At 38.4% G+C, this 20,376-nt stretch overlaps 1 protein-coding gene across 1 annotated transcript in view; it reads right to left on the bottom strand.

The window, feature by feature from the left end:
* Window positions 1-20,376, bottom strand: part of LOC149411407 (uncharacterized) — a 40,161-nt gene that overhangs the window by 9,073 nt on the left and 10,712 nt on the right. Inside the window, exon 7 of the mRNA XM_089647358.1 lies at window positions 14,179-14,283. Within this exon, the coding sequence (XP_089503484.1) occupies window positions 14,179-14,283 (105 nt within the window). The remainder of the gene's footprint in view (window positions 1-14,178; window positions 14,284-20,376) is intronic.

Below are 20,376 nucleotides of genomic sequence, written 5' to 3'. Positions count from 1 at the left end.
ACCTTCTACTAATAATAAACAAAAAGAGACGGGCCATGCACCGCAAGTTCCTTTAAAAAATAGGATTATTTGTAACTATTGCAAGAAATTAGGGCACAAAATGTCGGATTGTAGGAAGAAAGCTTCCGACAGTTTTAATTCCAAAGTAGGGTCTCTTGGAAGCAATAGTAAAAATAATAAAAACAAGGATGCGGAAAACTAGGATGGAGTCGCTCTAGACACGCACCTTCCCATGCGCAAAGGAAGCGTGAGTGGCGGAGTTGGCTCCAACTGGTTAGACAGTTTCTTTCTGTCTCCGATTCTAACGTAGTGGGCCAACTGCCACAGAATTCTGAGATAGAAGGAGATAATCGACCGTACGCCAAAATTTTTATTATTAATAAAACCTGCAGGGCGTTACTTGACAGTGGCGCTACTCTTTCTTGTATAGGGGGGTATTCTTATAAATATTTTCTAAATCTAGGTATTAATTTAGTCAAAGTAGATTTTAGTGTCTCAACAGCAGACGGTACAAGACAAAAGGTGCTAGGGACAGTGACGTTGCCAGTGACGTAAAAGGGAATCACTCAGGACATTCTTTTTTACGTCATTCCGTCTTTGTCGCCTGATTACATTTTGGGGGTGAACTTTTGGAAGCAGTTCCAAATCGCGCCAGAACTGTTTTCAGGAGTGCCCAGCCAAACACGGGCAGAACAAATTAATGAGGTAAGGGCAATCCGGCCAGCCTCATCGTTGACTCCTATGGAAAATAGAAGTCTATTAGAAATAATAAAGAAATTTGAATCAATTTCTTTTGAGAAAAAAGGCTTAGGTAAAACTCATCTTGTAAAACATAAAATTGTTACCACAGGTCCTCCAATAAAACAGAGGTATTACCCTTTGTCGCCCGCTAGACAGAAACAGCTTGAAGCAGAAGTGGATGAGATGTTGAAATTAGGAGTTATCCGTCCCTCGCGTTCTCCTTGGTCTAGTCCGGTATTGATTGTAACTAAAAAAGACGGTACGGGTCGTTTTTGTTTGGACTCGCGGAAAATCAACAACGTAACAATTCGCGATTCCTATCCCTTGCCATATATATCAAGGATCCTAGATAAGCTTGGCGGAGCCAGGTACGTCTCGTCCATTGACCTCTCCAAGGCGTTCTGGCAGATTGCCTTGGATAAAGACTCCTGTCAGAAGACGGCATTCGTAGTTCCTGGTCGAGGGCTATTCGAATTTACTCGTATGCCTTTTGGACTCAAAAACGCACCAAGCGAGCTCCAAAGACTGGCTGACGCCTTGTTCGGACCTGAATTTGACGAAAACGCTTTCTGCTACTTAGACGACCTAATTTTGGTGTCAGAAGATTTACAGTCTCATTTCAAATTATTAAACCGTGTCTATGAACGACTACGAGACGCAGGTCTAACCATAAACCTAAAAAAATCTGAGTTCTGCAAAGCCGAGCTCAAATACCTTGGCTATATGGTTGATTCTCAAGGTCTTCGTACGGACCCTATAAAGATAGAAAGTATTCAGAACTTCCCTGTACCCAAAAACGCAAAGCAAATACGAGCCTTCGTTGGTTTATGTGGGTACTTCAGGAGATTTATAAAGGGCTTTTCAAGCATTGCCGCCCCTCTTACAAGACTCACGGGTTCCAAGAACGGTATCAGTAATTTTGCGTGGTCACCAGAAGCCGAGACCGCCTTTGGTGATTTAAAAAAAGCTTTAACTACAGCTCCGGTTTTAAGTTGCCCGGATTTCACAAAACCCTTTGCAATACATTGCGATGCCAGTTCGGCTGGGATAGGCGGAGTTTTGATCCAAACCATAGATGGACTAGAACACCCCATCGCTTATTATTCGCGTTGTTTAAATACTCACGAACGCAACTATGGTATTACGGAACGCGAACTTTTGGCTGTGTTAGATTCGGTTACACACTTCAGACCGTATACAGGCTGTCCGGAAACTCGTAGTACAAGCGGGAAACTGGTGAATCTACATCACATTTGGAGTCGATTTTGTAGTATATTTTTTTTTTATTTGAGCTTTCGTTATCGAGTAAATCGAGTTTGAAGTTGATTTTTTTTTTTTTTTTTTTTTTAATCAAATTCTTATAAATTATTACTGAAGATCAAAGTACCCAACTAATTAAAACTATTTGAAAGTAAAACAAATGAAGAAACTCGGATTTGAAGCATTATTTTGAAATCACCCTTCATTTAACCCGGTGTAATCATAAAATATTTCTGCTCTGCAGGGTTAAAACATCTGTTATTCAACCCTAAACACCAGAAAAAACTTTAACCCTAAAATAGCTGAAAAATATATATATTTTTTTTTTGAAAATGCTCAAATCAAAAAACTTTATGTTTTTTTGGGTTCCCCATGTGGTGTAGATTCTCCAGTTTCCCGCTTGTACTACGAGTTTCCGGACACCGTGTATAGAAGGTGCACATTTTAAGGTTGTCACCGACCACTCGAGCTTGAAGTGGTTGGGGTCTTTATCTAACCCTAGTGGCCGTCTCGCACGGTGGAGCTCACGATTATCACAATTTTCTTTCGATGTAGTTCACCGTAAGGGAACTCAACACGTTGTACCGGACGTTCTTTCGCGAATGAACTTAGCTATACTATCAGGAACTATTCCTAACCACACCACTGACGAATGGTATATAAAAGCTTGGGAAGGTTGTCAAAAGTTTCCACAACGGTTTCAAATTATTTCGTCATACTAAGACTGATTCAGCTCTCTGCGAAGATACAGCGTGGAAAAAAGTTATCCCTCAAGAACTAAGACAGGAAATTTTATCAAATATACACGAATCTTCTCTAGCTTGTCATCCTGGTATCTTTAAAACGTATAAAAAATTGCAGTTACGTTACTATTGGCCTAATATGTATAGAGACGCCAAACAATTTGTGAATCGTTGTCAAACCTGTAAAGCACATAAGATTAGTACGGCCCCTCCTAATGGTATATCCTCAAACCATAAACGAGTTACAAGACCTATGCAAATGTTGTCCTTAGATTTGGTAGGTCCTTTACCTAGAAGCTACTCCGGTTTCACAGTAATATTGTCATGTGTGGACGTCTTTACTAAGTATACTTGGCTATTTCCGCTGCGCAACGGCTCCGCAAAAAGCATCGTAAAAAATTTAGAAGAGAACGTCTTCCTTGTTCATGGAGTACCGCGTACAGTAGTCTGCGATAATGGCCGTCAATTCATCGCGAAGGAATTTAAGGAATTACTACGTAATTATAACGTACCACAACCTTTTTACAACTCACTGTATACTGCTCAAAATAATGTAGTAGAGCGTTATAATCAAACATTGGGAACAGCACTCTCTATTTTAGTTGAATCGGATCACAGGAATTGGTCTAAGTTTCTTCCTCAAGTTCAATCGGCTATGAACAATACTGTCAACTGCGCTACAGGATATACTCCTTTCTTTTTGATGCATGGTAGGGAGCAGATAATTGACGGAGATCTCTAGCAGATGGAGATATCAGTTCCCGGAATGATGTTCAACCTGAAGCGTATGCTCAAAGGTTAGATAAATTATCGGCAGTGTATGAACAAGTCTCGGATGCACTTCTTAAAGCCTACCAAAAGGGAGCTAATCATTACAACCTACGTAGAAAACACGTTACTTACCAGGTTGGGGATGTGGTTTGGCGTAGAAACTTCGTCCAGTCGAATGCATTGAATTACTTTGCACAGAAGTTAGCTCCGCGATTTGTTAAAAATATAGTTGTAAGAAAGAAATCAGATCTTATATATACGCTGGCAGACCTTAAGGGTAAAGAAACCGGAGACTTTCACGTGAAAGACATCGTGAAATCGGACAATATTCCTTTATAGTCCTCTTATCTTCAGTACCTTGTAGGGTCTGGCCATCCTTGCAAGGGCTGACATCGTTAACCGATTACAAAGTGCTCAGACCATTCAATTCGACCTGATCAATCGAATTGTTGTGGTCAGCATTTTGTCAATATGTCAAATTCTATAAAATACTTCAAATTTTATGCCTCCTAAAGAGTACATAATTATTTTTTTTTAAGGCCGAGTGTAGTTTTTTATTAATTTAAAATAATGATTATATTATTAAGCAAATCGATTATGATAGTGTTTTCAACAAGTAAAATTTTTTTTATACATTTTTTAAATTAACATAGGCTTAGTAATTATTAAAATCAAATCGAAAATATGACCTTTTTCAGACCGTAATACGTGCGTTTTAAAAAATACTATTAAAGGCTGAATATCGTCAAAAAATACCTGAAGGGGTTTTCTTTAAATGTACGAAAAAAAAAACTAAAAAATAAATAAAATAGGTTTGTAGTTTAATTTTTTCATAAACACTAATTGTACTTGTTTTTAAAATGCAGATTATAAAACTTTGGATACGTTTATTTAACAAAACTAAACGAAAAATTATTGGTATTATATTTTTCCATTTTTTAAAGTTAATTTAATATTTTTTATACTACAATTTAAGAAAGAACACTAAGATTTTTAAATTACTTTTAAAATTGGCCGTCTGCTGGCGCCTATTTGAAATTTTAAATACGGTAGAACATCGAACTAAAAGCTTCTTTTAAATATCCCAACAGATGGCGCTATCATGGTTCGCTATCGACTCTTCCCATGTCCGCCAATATTCAATGTATAAATCGGTTTCAGTTATTCAAGCCAAACGGCCACTGGCTTAGGTTATGCTATTCTGTACACTATACTGTAAAACTCTCGCCTCGAAGTTTGCGGGATCGAATATCGGGGTGGGCAAGTAAATTTAATTTGGTTAATTTGTGTTATTCACAATTAATGAATTAATATACGTATGGTATATGCGCGGTACGTTCCATAGTGAAAGATACTCTCAGTATCGCCTGGTGTAAGACCACCATTCAGAATTGAAACGTTGCTTGAAATGGCTTTAGCCGTGTTTGGTGACCAAATCTGAATAGCCAGGTAGATTCACTTATTCAATAAATAATACCCGTTCTGCGGTCTAAATTTAAATAATGATTTGTGGTCTTTCATCGGGGCGATACTGACAGTATCTAACGCTCTGGAAAATGCCGCAAATATAATACTTATGTACATTGTGAAATAACACAAATTATTAAAATAAAATGTAGGTTGGTACTCGTGCACGCCAAGATTGTAACCCGCGACGTCACGGAGGTCGTCATCCTGTTGAGTCGGGCCATATCTCGATATTTATTATTGTTTTTGTAAATTATTCTAAAAAAACATGAATGAAAAGACCAAACACAAATAACCTGACTGCCATATTTTGTGGCTTGAGTATTTTGAAAGTCTAAGCGAGCAAGCGTAATTGCTAGTGCCACGTGATTATGGTGCAAGTGTGAGTCAACGCTCATAAAGGTCATCTGACGGTCAAACCCGGCGTGCGCAAATAAATTTTTATTTGTTTGTGTTATTTCACAATTAATACATTAAACATAATATAAAGTGTGTTTGCAGCACGATCCAGAGTGAAATTTACTCTCAGTATCGCCCCGGTGTGAGACCACCATTCCGAATGGAAACGTTATTTCTAAGCTTTTGCCGTGTTTAGTGACCGGATATAAATAGCCAGGTACTTTTCTACATTTGTCTTCCCATCTTCTTCCCCTCCCCAATACCTTCACCCTAGTACTCAGATTGGGGATGCCACAGTCTCGCTGTTCCAGACGGGAGCGGTTGAGACTCTTGTGCGGTATATAAAAAATATATGTTTTATTTTTTTGACATCCACAAACACACCAGACCTGACAACAAACTGTCTATTGAAAGTGAGAAGTTTGAATGAATATCTTGTTGCATCTTGTATACAAACGTACCTACTGGGCGCAGGCGTGCAACAATTTTTTTTACACCGATATCCTTAGTAAAAATGTATCATTTCATAACGCGCCAGTTCGCTCCATTGCAGAGGGCGGTCGGACATTTTTAGGTCGGGATATCAATTTACCGTCCACTGTAAAACAACTTACAAAAATGTCCACCCGCGCAAGGCGCTTTTTAGTTCTGAGTGCTAAGTGGCATTGTTCTAAATGAACTGAATGTTGCCAAATCTGGCGTTTTGCTTCACAAAGGACTGTTGAATACAAGCGAATTTTGGGCCCGATGGCGTTTCTGTGGGCCTTAGAAAACAATAATGTTATTTATAACGGTTATTGTTGACCGAGGTAGAACGAACACAGGTACTCTGTTTTTTGACCAGATGTAGGCATATTTTTTACAATGCGTGCATCTGACGGCCGGCGTAGTCCGGGGTGAGGCTTTGGACTCCCATTCCGAAGGTCGCGGGTTCGAACCCGGTATACGCAAATAAAGAAGTATTAGCATTTATATCTGAACCTAGATATTTATTCTGGACCACAGAATCAATAAAATTTTATTTTGTTAAAAGTATTTTGGTATTTAAAATTTTAAGTACTTAAAAAATTATTTATTTATATTATTTCATTTAATTCGTTGTTATCTATTGAATTTAATGTGTTAATTATTGTGCATAAAAGTATGTAAATGCCAAAATGTTTTTAATAGAGATATACATAATTAAGAAATTGGCACATACATCATCATACATGTCATAATATGGAAAATCAGGACTAAAGATATACGAAGAAATAATAATAATATAAGCGATTAGTCATAATAGACCCGATATAGTTTTACATGAAAAAATTAAAAAAATTAACTTATATCATTGATGTCGCTATACCAAATTCCTGTAATATTCAAAAATCTGTTAGCGAAAAAAGAAGAAAATACACAGATTTAGGAAATGAAATAAAAAGAATTTGGCATTCTCAGACTATAAAAATATTACCATTCGTTATTTCGGCTACTGGCATTATACCTAGCTCTCTCATTAAAAATTTAGGCGTATTAGATCTTTCAAAAAAATTATATATAAAGATGCAAAAGTCGGTCATTTTGAATACATGTAGGATAACAAAAGATTTTTTAAATATTTATGTTGAGGGATCAGTAGGATTTATAGGCCCTGTTAGAAGTTCTACCGAGCCGAACCCTCTGATATGAAAATATCTGGAGTCGGTGAATTATTTTCCCATTTGATCTTTTGTGAGTTGACGTGTTGTTCTTGTATTGTTTTGTATTTATTTTGCACTTGCATAGTGTTGATTGACTAGATGATCATTTGTGGAAAAGTGAGTGGAAGGGTTTAGTTTTTCCTATGGGGAAGATTTAACCCGGACAACAAAATCGGAAGCATAAAAAAAAAGAAATGTCAGGCTTTCTGTAAAAATCTTAAAATACATACAATTAAATTAAATGTTACCTTGTATATATTCGTTTATATTCTAATTAAATAAATAATACAAAAAATAGTGCCATCTGGTAACTGAAATTCATAACTTTTATAACGAAGATTTACATTACCGCCATCTTACTGTTTTCAAGCAAACGTTTTTAAAATAAATTCTAGTTAGAAAAAATATTGTTTTGGAAATGAACAACAGAGTTCGTGTGTGTCGAAAATAGTTGATTTTGTTAGGTATACAATCACTCTTAACTCTGGTTTAAAACCCGAGTTGGGAAAGGAACATTGGTTCTGTATACACATCTAAAATTAAATTTAAGTTAAATATATATTTATATACCTCTAGAATTAGGATTGTGGATGCTTGCACATGGAAACAATCTCGTAATTTTAATTTTAAACTTGGCACATTTTAATTTTATCTTGTTTTTACCTCTGTCTAGTTTTAAGTTTTGTCAACTTGGAATATACGACGATATTGTATATATACCCTCTTGTATTCCAAGCATATTTTTTTTGGTTATATAGTAAGCTTATGAAACTATAATTGGAACATGCAGAAGTGACGGCCCATCATTTCTTCATGTTCCATATTGTAAACCTAGGGAAACTATTATTGGAGCATACAGAATTAACAGCCCATTATTTCTTTGTGTTCTGATTTTCGGTTTTTAAGAATTATGAGATTTCATGTTATAAGAATATTCAGCATTTCTTGCTCAGTTGCCTGTTTTGGCACTACTCGTATCAATTTCCTAAAAATTTTGTATTACATAAAATTTTGAAAAATGTTATTACCGCATAAGCTAGTATTAGAATAATATTATGTTAAATGATATTTGTTTTCTCCTTCTCATTTCCCTTGTTTGGGGATATTATTATCACGTCTAATTTTGATTAGCGTCGTGAGCGGCGCATAACAATCTACTCATAACAATCTACTCATATGTATAGGTTTGTATGAAACCTTAATATTTGTATATATCAAACAATTAACCTTACCAGTTGCACCCTCCATCAAGGGTCTACATTACTTACTATTGGCACCATTCATTGGCAATGGTTGTTTACTTTTTGGCACCATTCATTGGCAATGGTTGTATACTTTTTGGCACCATTCATTGGCAATGGTTGTATACTTTTTGGCACCATTCATTGGCAATGGTTGTTTACTTTTTGGCACCATTCATTGGCGATGGTTGTTTACATTGTTTCATTTAAGTATGATCCAACCTATATTCTTTATATAAAACTAAGGTATAATGATTAAACTGCTGTATAATAGGTGTAATAATCATCACCCCCAAAAAAGACCGAAGTCAGGAAGTATAGTTAGGGATACTCTTCGAAGGAAGTTTTTTTTCCCAAAGTGGAAGTAAATTCAGTGGAAAGTGTAGATGGTTTACCATCTGAAAGTGTTGCCTGTTGAGGCTCTTAAAAAAAAAAAAAGTGTTTCCGTAATAAGTGACGCCTAGTGCATATTTAATGTTATATTACATTAATATCATGGTATATAAATAAATTTATAAGGTATTTTAGTATTAAGTATTATAACCACTATATTTATAAGTTAATGCCCTGTTACAGATGCTACGTGTACGGTAGTCTTTGAGGAAATCAGTATTACAGCACCCAGCATCGTATATGCTGAGGGTGTTTGTAGACCCCGTCCACGTATCACCTTATTGAAGTATGTTTATTTTTAAGTTTTATAATATTAAGCTTTGTTTTTTTTCTGTTTACCAGCACTTCTAATGGTTGCGTCGCGAATTCATCCACCATGCCTTGCGCATGATGGGCGCGATTGACGTTGCTACACAATCATTTGCAAGTTGTCTGTACGCATTTCATGCTTATTAATCTGTTATATGTTTATATATATGTACTTCGTTTTACATTATGCATTTCTTTTTACACATGTATGCTGTTTGTTTCAGTAGCCCCCATCAGACCAAGTTACTAGTCAGTAGTATAGAGATTTTTCTTTTTAGTTTGTTTTGGTTTTGTTGTGTGTTCGAGGGCAAACACGTTCGGAGCGAGCGGGGTATTGTTATGAAAATATCTAGAAACATAACAATTATAATTAGGTACTAATTATTATTTTGATTTTTGTCTATGGTTATTTTGACAGCCATAAAATCGGCGCAAAATAACAGGAAAGGGTTATTCTTGCAAGGTTCCACACTTTTCCAACAGAGCCCAGTTGGGCGAGGACTCAGTTGAAACGTCAGGTGCCAAGTTTATATGGAGCAATTTAAAAAACCGTTCGGAGCAAGTACGCGACGAATCTTAAAAGTAAAATCAGGCATCCGATCCTGAGATACGCGGAGTAATGGTTAAATGTAAAAAAAACCCGCGCCGAAATACGCGCAATGTCGGTCGACAATTTTAAAACCCGCGTGAATTAAACGAGTGCCAAAGTGCACCGGGCCGCGTGTTCCGTTTGGGATGTAATCCACGTTTAAAGAGACAATCCTCTCTCGCTTCGTACATGCAAACCTTGAGTACGCTGAGGAATACTAGATCGTTCGGATGAGTATTGTATTTGGGTGCGTGAACGCCGCCTACCGCCATTCACACGCGCGCCTTGAAAGGATCCGTAATAATCGGGTGGATGGACACTGGAGACTGGTTTCCTGGCTGGAGACTGGACGAGAGGCGGAGCTGGTGGGCCGGTCGCCCGCGCCGAAGCAGACGTTCCCCTGGGAGGAAGGCATCTCCACTCATCCGCGTTTAGATAGTTAGATAGGATAGAATCGGTCTGATAGGGGGTAAGTCTTTTAAAATCCCTTGCTTAATGTTTACCCTGTTATCATGAAATAGAGTTCAACTTATATGTACAGAAACTTGTCTTTTACTCTGATTTACTTGTGAATAAGCCCCATATGCCCACCACCCTGAGAAGGGTTCTTATGTCTCACCGCAGAGCTCGGCATATCTTGCCCCCGGCAAGATTTGGCGTCCAAAGGTTCCACATCGGAACCAAAGCCGACCACTGTGATGATGACCAATCCTTATATGCACCCATTTAACAAGAGGTGTTGACCGGCTACTACCCCTAGCCTCACAAAGTAGGTACAAGGAAGTATGACACTCGCGCGGACGGACTCGGAAACATACAATACATGTAATGCTCTGCTCGCATTACTGCGTTTACGGTTTTGGCCAATATTTGGTAAAAACGCAGTAAAGCGAGCACTGCATAAATGTATTGTATGTTTCCGAGTCCGTCCGCGCGAGTGTCGCCAGCTCATGGGTGACCTTCCTGCTGACCGATTCCGAATCCAAAGACCATTTTATGTAACCGGCATAGATTATGCAGGTCCAATTTTAATTAAGTCTGGTTTAACCAGAAATGCTAAGAGTGTAAAATCTTACATATGTTTATTTATTTGTTTTTCAACGAAGGCAATTCACCTAGAATTAGTGACTAATTTAACTTCAATGGCATTTATGAATGCATTGAAAAGATTTATAGCTAGGAGGGGTAAACCCTCACTACTCTTTAGTGATAATGGAACTAACTTTACAGGTAGTTATAGGGAACTTACTGAACTATTTGATTTTTTGAAGGCATCTGATAAGGAAATCCATAATTTTTTAGCCCAGCAGAATATTAGCTGGAGTTTCTTGCCTCCCCGCTCACCGCATCACGGTGGACTTTGGGAAAGTGCAGTTAAAATGACCAAGTTACATTTAAAAAAAGCAATGCGGTCAACTGTTTTGACATACGAAGGCATGAATACCATACTAATACAGATTGAGGCTTGTTTAAATTCCCGTCCTCTGACTCCATTATCATCAGATCCAAATGATTTAAACGCACTCACTCCTTCACACTTCCTTATTGGCGACAACCTGTTAGCATTGCCTGAGCTTGATATCCATCATCTGCCTACAAACAGGCTTAATATTTACCAAAAGATGTCTACCGTTGTTCAATCTTTTTGGCACAGATGGAGCCGGGAATACCTAGCAGAATTGCAGAACCGAGTCAAATGGCAAGAAGGACGTCAACGCAGTTTACAGCCTGGTGACATGGTCATCATCAAAGACAACCAACTACCTCCGCAGTACTGGAGGATGGCGCGAGTGACGGAGATCCACCCTGGTCAAGACGGACTCCTTGAGGACGGCCAGAGGTGTCACCAAAAGAGCCGTGACACAGCTCTGTCTACTTCCCATGGAGGATCCTTCCTCCAACCTGGAGTAAGAACCAATTACAACACTAAAAGTGATGTTATGTGTGAATCAAAATGCCGTCAGGCTCAACAGTGCCAAGTGATAAGATATTTTCTCATAAGTGGGTGCAGCGCACCAGAAGTTTCTACGTTATTAGACTTTTATTTTTTAATGTCAAGTCTGACATAGGGTTATATACGTTGTTATAAGTTTTTTGTTATTATTTTGATATCCATGTATTGAATATTGTTTATTTTTGTATGTGAACCTGTTGGGTAAATTCTGAGTACCAATGTTGCAATCTCTTCCTACATTATTTTATGAAAAACGACTATTCCTTAATACTCGTTTTGGGGCGGGAATATGTTAAGATTTCAGGTACTGAAATATTAATATTGGTGCTTGTCACCCTATGGGTGTGGCAACATTTATTTTTGTGTTAGCGATTGCCGGGGCAATTTCGTATTGCCACGGATTTTAATCGTTCTTCTCTTGTTACCATCCGTCTTGGGCGGGTCGTTTTGGCAAAACGGCAGAGCTGCTAGGTTTTCACTTACATGTGGGTTATAAAACCGCGGAGAGAGATAGCAATATTGGGCTCACCTTACATGAGCTGCCCTACGGGTCTTTTTTATTGTTAAATAAAGACCAATATTCAAGAGCTGGAGTTATTATTGAAGAGTTACTCCAGTCATACTTCCTTGGAATCTGGTGACTCACCACGCCGGATTGCTCTGTCAGGAGAGTGAAGTCAAGATCCTGAACAACCCCACTCACCAGCTTATCAAAAGTTTGAGTTTTCAATAAGAATTTCAGAAACTGCTAAGGTTATTGTGAAGATAGGTAGAAGATTGTTTGTTATTATTTGTTGGGTGGTACTGGGTGTAATTTTGTTTGTGTTTATGGGTGAAGGTGTTTGTAATCCAACATTCAGTTGGAATAATAATTTGAAAGTCTGTAGTAAAAGTGTTAGGATGTCGAGTTCATCGTAATTTTAGTTGAGAGAGTGTATGTTTTGATTTAGTATAGTTAGTGATGGTGGACTATTGAGGATTGAATCACATCATTTTGCATCAGCAGTGGGGTAATGGTGGTTCGAGTTATTAAGATTCATTTTCAGTAGATCAGTCATATTAATAGTAAGTAAGTTATGAAATGTAAATTTGAAGCTTTAGTGATTTACGAATGTGTCTCCATTTTTTTAAGATCATTTTTGTGTTTAATTTGAATAATTTTTTCCCCGGATCCTTTGCGTACAAGTAGTCTGTTGGCTTTGAACCACACAAATTGGTAGAGTATTTCTTTGGCCGTTTGCTTTGTTTTCCACAGTAGTTCTTTATAATAGGGTGTGAGCACTTCACTAACGTATATTGGCGAGTTTATTTATTGTTTTTAAGTTTAATTTGTCGAACTCCATTAAATATATTTTTTATTTCTTTTATATACTCAATAATAGATAGTTAAAAATAAAAGCAATAAAATCTTTTTATTACAAACACCTATCTAGTAATAGAAATACATCGTCCGTAAGTGGTAATGCCACAGTTTGATAATGCCTTCATAGGACAAAACAGCTGTCACACGTAATAATAATTACATAGCAGAACTTGTTTATAAATAAACTGTTTTTATAAATTGAATAATAATATTATTGAGTATATAAAAGAAATGAAAAAAAAAATATTGGCGAGTTCGAGTTTTTTGTTTTCGCCGCATTTTTTAGTAAGAGAATCGACTCCCTAGATTTTGGATTGTTAAAAGAGATATGTAATTTATCCGGTGTGTTCTGCCTGCGGTCTTGAGTCCTGGTCACCAGGCCAATGTCCTGTTGCGGCAGGGACAGTCCCAACGAGCTGGCTATCTGAAGTACAGCTTCCTTAGGATGTTCGCCACTCCACACTGTCAGACAACTTATCTTGTTCCAGTTCTGCAAGTCTGGATTCAAGGCTAACAATTTTATGTTTTTCTTGTCACTCTCCTCATGCAAGAATTGTTTCTTTGTGAAGATCCTGCATTTGTTTGAAGCTTGAGACTAGGTCTTCATATTGGTTACCAATGAATTCACTGCTTCTCTCTAAGTCGCTTTTCTTCTTCAAACATTTTTTTCATTTCAGTTATTTTTCTGTCAAAATTTTTGGTGATTCGTTCAAATAAGACATCAGTATCTGTACAGGAATATGAAGAGGGTGAGCTCGGTTGACTTTTGCATTTCGGACAGTTCCAAGAAATTTATTTTTAACTGCCATTCGTTTGAAATTTGAGTCCGAGATGTTGACGCAGTGATTGTGGAACGAGATGTTACAGTTGGCACAGGTGAGTGCATTGTCATTTTTGGATAGCGTGATAAGACAGCCTTCACAGTTCATTTTGTTTATATGTTTCACACTGTTTATATGCAAGGAGTTACAACACTGTTTCAGGTTTATAAACTTATGATGTATCAAATCAGAGAACTAGAGTACTATGTAGTAGCTAATTGCACAGTGTTCTCTGTCAATTTGTGCACTTCAACGGTGTTTTTAGTCACTTTTGAAACATAGAATGCAAAAATTTTAACAGAGGAATTTCTCGAGGTTGCTTTCAACAACAAACAACCAAGAGATTTTAACTTTTTACTCCGTTCATCTCAAAATAATGGTCTATGGATGAACAATAAATCAGAATACTAGAAGAGTGTATCTTTGGGAACCGAACGATAATTACCTGCCATAGTGTCGGCCAGAAGCAGAGCCGCCCCGGAGCCTCCGTCCACACAACTCTTGTCAACCAAATGATGTGCCAGTTCACACAGGTTGCCAAACTTCAAACCTGAAACACACCGTACCAAGTCAGACATGCATAGGCATTTATTTATTTGGATAACCGAACAAGGACAAATGAAAACACTAGTCCATTGAAAAGGGATTTTATGTTGTGAAAATAAAAACTAGATTAACCCTTCTACACCGGAGGGGATAATATATTACCCCCTCCGGTGTGTATTATACATAGAATAAAAAAGAACACAAGAAATGCCATGTGGTGTGGACATCCAAATATTTAAATAATTTCCCAATCGGGGCATAAATTTCCCATACAAAACTGTGTTTACGAAATTGGGATGCTGGAACCACTACAACCGCATTTGACTTCCTACCTTGCACTTCCTTGGATATACGACATCACAGCAACTGGACCAGGCCCTTCCCCACTTCCCCACCTTCCTCTTTCCCTTCCCCACTTACCTTCAGCCTCACAACATCCCCCAATTGGGGATGCCATAGTCTCACTGGCTCCAGACGGGAGCAGTTGGGACTCTTGTGAGGTATTCACTATAAAAAAAAAATTAAAAAAAGGCCCGGAACATATAGCAGCTCACCGACTAGAAAACCCAGCACCCCCTATTTACAGTCAATGTAAAGGACTCCTGTCTGATACATTGTGGTCCTTCGAGCCGTATTCCCTAGTCTCCAGCTGCCAAGATGACACCATCTCTACGCTCCGGGAAGAATACATTGGAGGGAACCGGACAGGAAGAGTCACAAGCCACTGGCAGTACCCCGCACCCCGCCGATCCCTCTACAATACCGCCGTCTGCTAATGCGGCTGCCGCGGTGAGGGCCGCCCAGCCCCGAGCCACCGGAATGGCGATATGGGACCATTCTCCGGTACAGATTCCCAACCATGACTCATCATCAGACAGCGAGGCATCGAATGCAGATTCACTTAAACAACTGCAGCTAGAATCGAGAGTAGAAAGGCGACTCAACCGGAAATTACAGGAGGCCCTCATCGCTTCAATAGGGGCTCCTACGAAAAAACAAGCTCATTTAGTGGAACCTGACACACCCACGGAGCAGGCAACCACACTTCAACAAGGTGCCATGCAGGGCGCCCTACAAGGCTCCACGCAAGGCGCATACAGCATCCAGAACCTCGATGCGACGCCAAACAACCCCTCTGCAGCCCCAGCAGCCTGCTATCATCAACACGGAGTATCCGGCCGCAACATCCGGACAACAGCCGATAGTTCAAGAGACCCCACAGATCCCCGCAGCCTGGACTTCCGGCCAGACACCGCCTGCAAACCACACATACATGTCATTCCCAGACCATCCCACGGAGGATGACATGGTGCGACACACCCAAGATCGGGTCAATAATAGAGCGGAACAAACGGCGGTTTTCACACAATTGCAACACTGATGTTTGAAAAAGTTAAAAAGTTGGCGCGGCTTCCCGAAGATGCATCAAACGACGCACTTATTGAGTTCTTGGGTACAGTTCAAAATGTGGTGGCTTCACTCGGCAGTTTAAAATTTATCTAACCCCGCGCTACTGAGTGAAATAGCATTGTAAATGCCTCTTGTGCTAAGATTGGAGTTGTTGGACAAAATAGCCGATCAAGTGATAATTGCGGCAATTCAACAGTTAGCCGCATTTCTAAAGCGGCTCACAAACGCGATCCCGCGTCCTGGCTTAGTTGACAATGCCCGGGCTCCAATGCAACCATGATGGGAACAAATATATGTGCAAAATTCTCAAACTGATATGGAGAGCAAAAAGTGTGCACAAGTGCCCGGTGTTTTTGGGGAAAAATGTCCCTGGACGATGGGAAAAAGTTAAAAGTGCCCGACTTTGCCATAAATGCCTAGACGTAAGACACCGCACGAGAGCGGGCAAATTCCTTGTGTGGTGTGGAGTGGGTTCATTTCGACTTCCCTATCACAAACTACTGCATGACCCGTTGCGTGTAAAATCGATAGTGTAAATCAAACTGTGACCAATATCACATGGTACAGACATGAATCCGTGATGTTGAAAGTGGTACCGGTAACCATATGTGGCCCGAACGGGCATGTGTCAATTCATCCCCTACTAGACGAGGGGTCAACTGTGACCCTTCTAGACGGTAAAATAGCGGACAAAGTGGGGGTAAGTGGGCCGACCCGCGGGCTCCGTATTCACGGGGCAAGTGGAATGTGTTCGTCAGATAGTACATCCCGGCGAGTTAAACTATCAGTGCGTGGAGACGGTGACGAGTATGTTATTACGGGAAACACAGTGCGAAACCTGGACCCACCGCAACAAGCTATAGCCGGTCGGCGCGAAGTAAAACCACAAATTTTATTGGAACAGGACAACATGGAGAGGTGCTCGAAGACACTGAGAAAAGAATGCTGTCCCGTACTGCACCTGGATCACGCATGGAAGCATTCATCCTGTAGAAAATTCAACAATGAGCATCATCGGCGAAGCCGAGAATGGATACCAACAGTTCTCGGAGCTAATAAAACAAAACTTTGCGATCGATTCGCTTGGAGTGACGAGATGCGACCACACAACGAGCAGAGGCCCTCATGGAAAACACCACTCGGCCATATGACACCGACTGGTGGGAAACGGGCCTACTGTGGAAAGAAGACAATACGCGCCTGCCTGACAGCAAACAGTGCGCGCTAAATCGATTGTACTCATTGGAGAGAATGATACATTAGCAGCAGCGTATAAAGTGAAAATAAATTCTCTAATTTAACGTGGTACGTGATACGCACGCAAATTAAATACACAAGAGACGGCCATTCCTAGCCCTCGAAAATAGTACCTACCGCATTTCGCTGCAGTAAATCCCAATAAGCCGGGAAAGCTAAGAGTGGTTTTCGACGCAACAAACCGCTGTCGAGGTGTCTCACTAAATGATCACCTGTTGACAGGGCCCGATCTGCTCTCCTCGCTATTGGGTAACATTTTCCGCTAAAGAAAAATCGCGTTCGCGGCAGATATTGCAGAAATGTTCTTACAAATAAAAATAAAAAGTGAGGACCGGTCATCTCAACTATTTATGTGGAGAGCAACGCCAAACAAGGAGCTGAGCACTTAAAAATAATAAATTAAATAACCAGTTCTAAATCTACCAACGTTACATCAATTGACGAGCTAAATATAAATAGTATAATACGCTGATAATCCTGACCAAATTCTTGAATGTGTCAAACTGAATACTACGCAATATGATGAATTATGAATTTTCTATTAAATATTATTGTAAAAATACATTCTTTACATAGCCTACTGATTTAGCGACTTTATTAGATTATATTAGCTGTAAATATCAAAGTTTTATTTATTTTTCGGAATAACTTTATTGAGTAAAACCTCAAATTGTAATATTTAATTATTGAAGACAATATTAGCGATTTCTAAACGAAAATCTGAAACAGAAAAATCAGAAAAGGATACGGTCACATCTAGGACTCGAACCCAGGACCCTTGTCTTTCCGGGACACGAACCCAGGACCCTTGCCTTGCCGGGGCACCGCTCTACCAACTGAGCTAATGGGGCCCTCTCTCCTTCGGTCATATTTAACTGTATCATACTTCGAATACGAACTACCAACATTGTCTTCATTTTCTCACCGCACATTTTTATTGGCTGCTATCTTTATGTATGATCGCAAGATTCAATTAGAACTAAATGCAATCTAAACAGTGTCTTAGATAACTTATTTTCTATTTTAATGTGCGACATCTACTGACTTTTTCTGCAAGTCTAGGATGAATATTTTATTTCGTTTAGGAATCGCTAATATTGTCTTCAATAATGCACAGTGGCAGATTGTCCACCTTCGTAGAGGAGCCTGTATTTGTGCGTGCAGCTGACAGTTTTGTTGCGAGTGTTTTTTCAAATTGCGATATGTTCTAAGATTAATAAAACAATTTTTATCTACATTTAAAGCCAAATATAACTAGTATGAGAAATTGGGTAAGGATTGAAGCTATATCGGTCAAAGAAGCTTCATGAATCTTTTTTTGCGGCGCGTAATTATGATATCTTCTAAGATATTAATTTATTTTTTATTTATTTATTAATTTTCGGGAAATCAACAGTTTACATTTAATCAGTTTGTACATAAGTATTGTATAGCTAAAATAAAACCAATTATGGATTTCCTCCTTGTGACTTTACCTCTACTGAGACAGCATAATAAGGAATAAGTTATTTAAATTTGTGAGAAAGGAATATGAATTAAAAAATTTATACAAAACAAAAGATTATATAAAACGAAAAATTTACAAAACAATGCATTTATAGCCATGGAGAGAGGTTGTAGATATAAATCAAATCATAATACAGATATAAACAATAGCGACATAAAAATTATTCACAAACCATCAGAGAAATATTCTTTTATGGACCTCTTGTATTTGGTAAGTTCGCAACTGAAAATATCAACCTTGGATAATACGCTATTGTAATTATTTTAATTTAAATAATGTGCTCTGAAGGGCAATTTAGGTCCACATTAAATGCCCAAAGTAACTAACATATTTAATTGAATAAGTATTAATGTTATATGTATTGGTCAAAATAGCTTCGCAAAAAATCCATCATATATGTAAAAGATAAAAATTACTGTGGGTTACCCTTATGAGATAGACATATTATACCATGGCAGACTTCTCTGTAGGCCTTTTTAAGATATACAATTCTGTAGTACATTAAGGTTTAGCCAGCGTTACCAATGTAAGCGTCCTTAAATATTTTGTTTACGACTTATTACAAACAAAGTGATAGTGAAAACCCTAACAAATTTCGTTGTGTAGCTTAGAAGAACTAAGCGCACAAACAGACAAACGCGGAAAGCGACTTTATTTTATACTATTTAGTGATTATGCTTTATACCTTTCATCATGTACAAACTTTGCTATTGAAACTACAGTAGAACCCCGTTAATTCGAACCCCGATAATTCGAAAAAACGCGTAATTCGAAATTTTCGCCAAAAAAATTTCCGCAGAATTTTTTTTTTTTTAATTCGAAATTCGTTAATTCGTAATTCGAAATTTATTTTTGTCCGCGCACGAAAATTTGTTCGTGTAATTCGTAAAAATTTGATTTTTGCGAAAATAAATCATAATATTTCGTAAATCTGAAGTCAGCCGTGGCGGTAAAACGCAGAAAAATGTATTTTTACGTGGTTATACATCGTCCTAATTAGTATTATTATCTTGTAAATCTGAATCGATTTACACTGGAATGTCGTACTTTTTCAAATTTATTTTGAATATCCGAGTTTGAAGGGCCGAGAAAATACGTTTTACACCAAATATCTGAATTTAAAGGGTCGGCCGCGACGAAACTCGGCCGCGAAATTTCGATTTACGCGTAAATTTATCGTATATTTACGAATTTATTTCGAATATTTGAATTTAAATGGCCCGCTGCGACGGAAATCGGCCGCGAAATCTCGATTTACGCGTATTTATATCGTATTTTTACGAATTTAACTTTACTTCGAATATCCGAGTTAAAAAATACGGCGCGACGGAAATCGGCCGAATAATTTCGATTCACGCCGAAATATGACATATTTTTAATAATTTACTTCAAATATCTGAACTTAAAAAGGCCGGCCGCGACGAAAAACTGCCAATAAAATTCGATTTACGCGGAAATATATCATATTTTTACGAATTGACATCAAATATCTGAATTTAAAGGGTCAGCCGCGATGGAAATCGGCCGCGCATTTTCGATTTACACGGAAATATATCGTATTTTTGCGAATTTATTTCGAATATCTGAATTTAAAGAGCCGGCCACGACGGAATATAGCTGCGAATTCTCGTTTTACGCGGAAATATATCGTATTTTTACGAATTTAAATTCGGATATTTGAAATAAAGGGCCGGCCGCGACGGAAAATTACCGCGAAATCTAGATTTACGCGGAAATATATCGTATTTTTACGAATATCTCAATTTAAAGGGTAGGCCGCGACCGAAATCGGCAGCGAAATCTCGATTTACGCGTAAATATATAGCATTTCTACGAATTTATTGCGAATATCTGAATTTAAAGGCCCTCCCGCTACGGTAATCGGCCGCGAAAATAAAGAAATAATTGGTATTAATACGAATT

This window comes from Hesperophylax consimilis, chromosome 26, assembly GCF_061612785.1.
Source record: "Hesperophylax consimilis isolate HC1 chromosome 26, BYU_Hcon_1.0, whole genome shotgun sequence".
NCBI lineage: Eukaryota > Metazoa > Arthropoda > Insecta > Trichoptera > Limnephilidae > Hesperophylax > Hesperophylax consimilis.
Note: the sequence above shows the minus strand (reverse complement) of the source record. Positions and strands in the feature narration are given on the sequence as shown.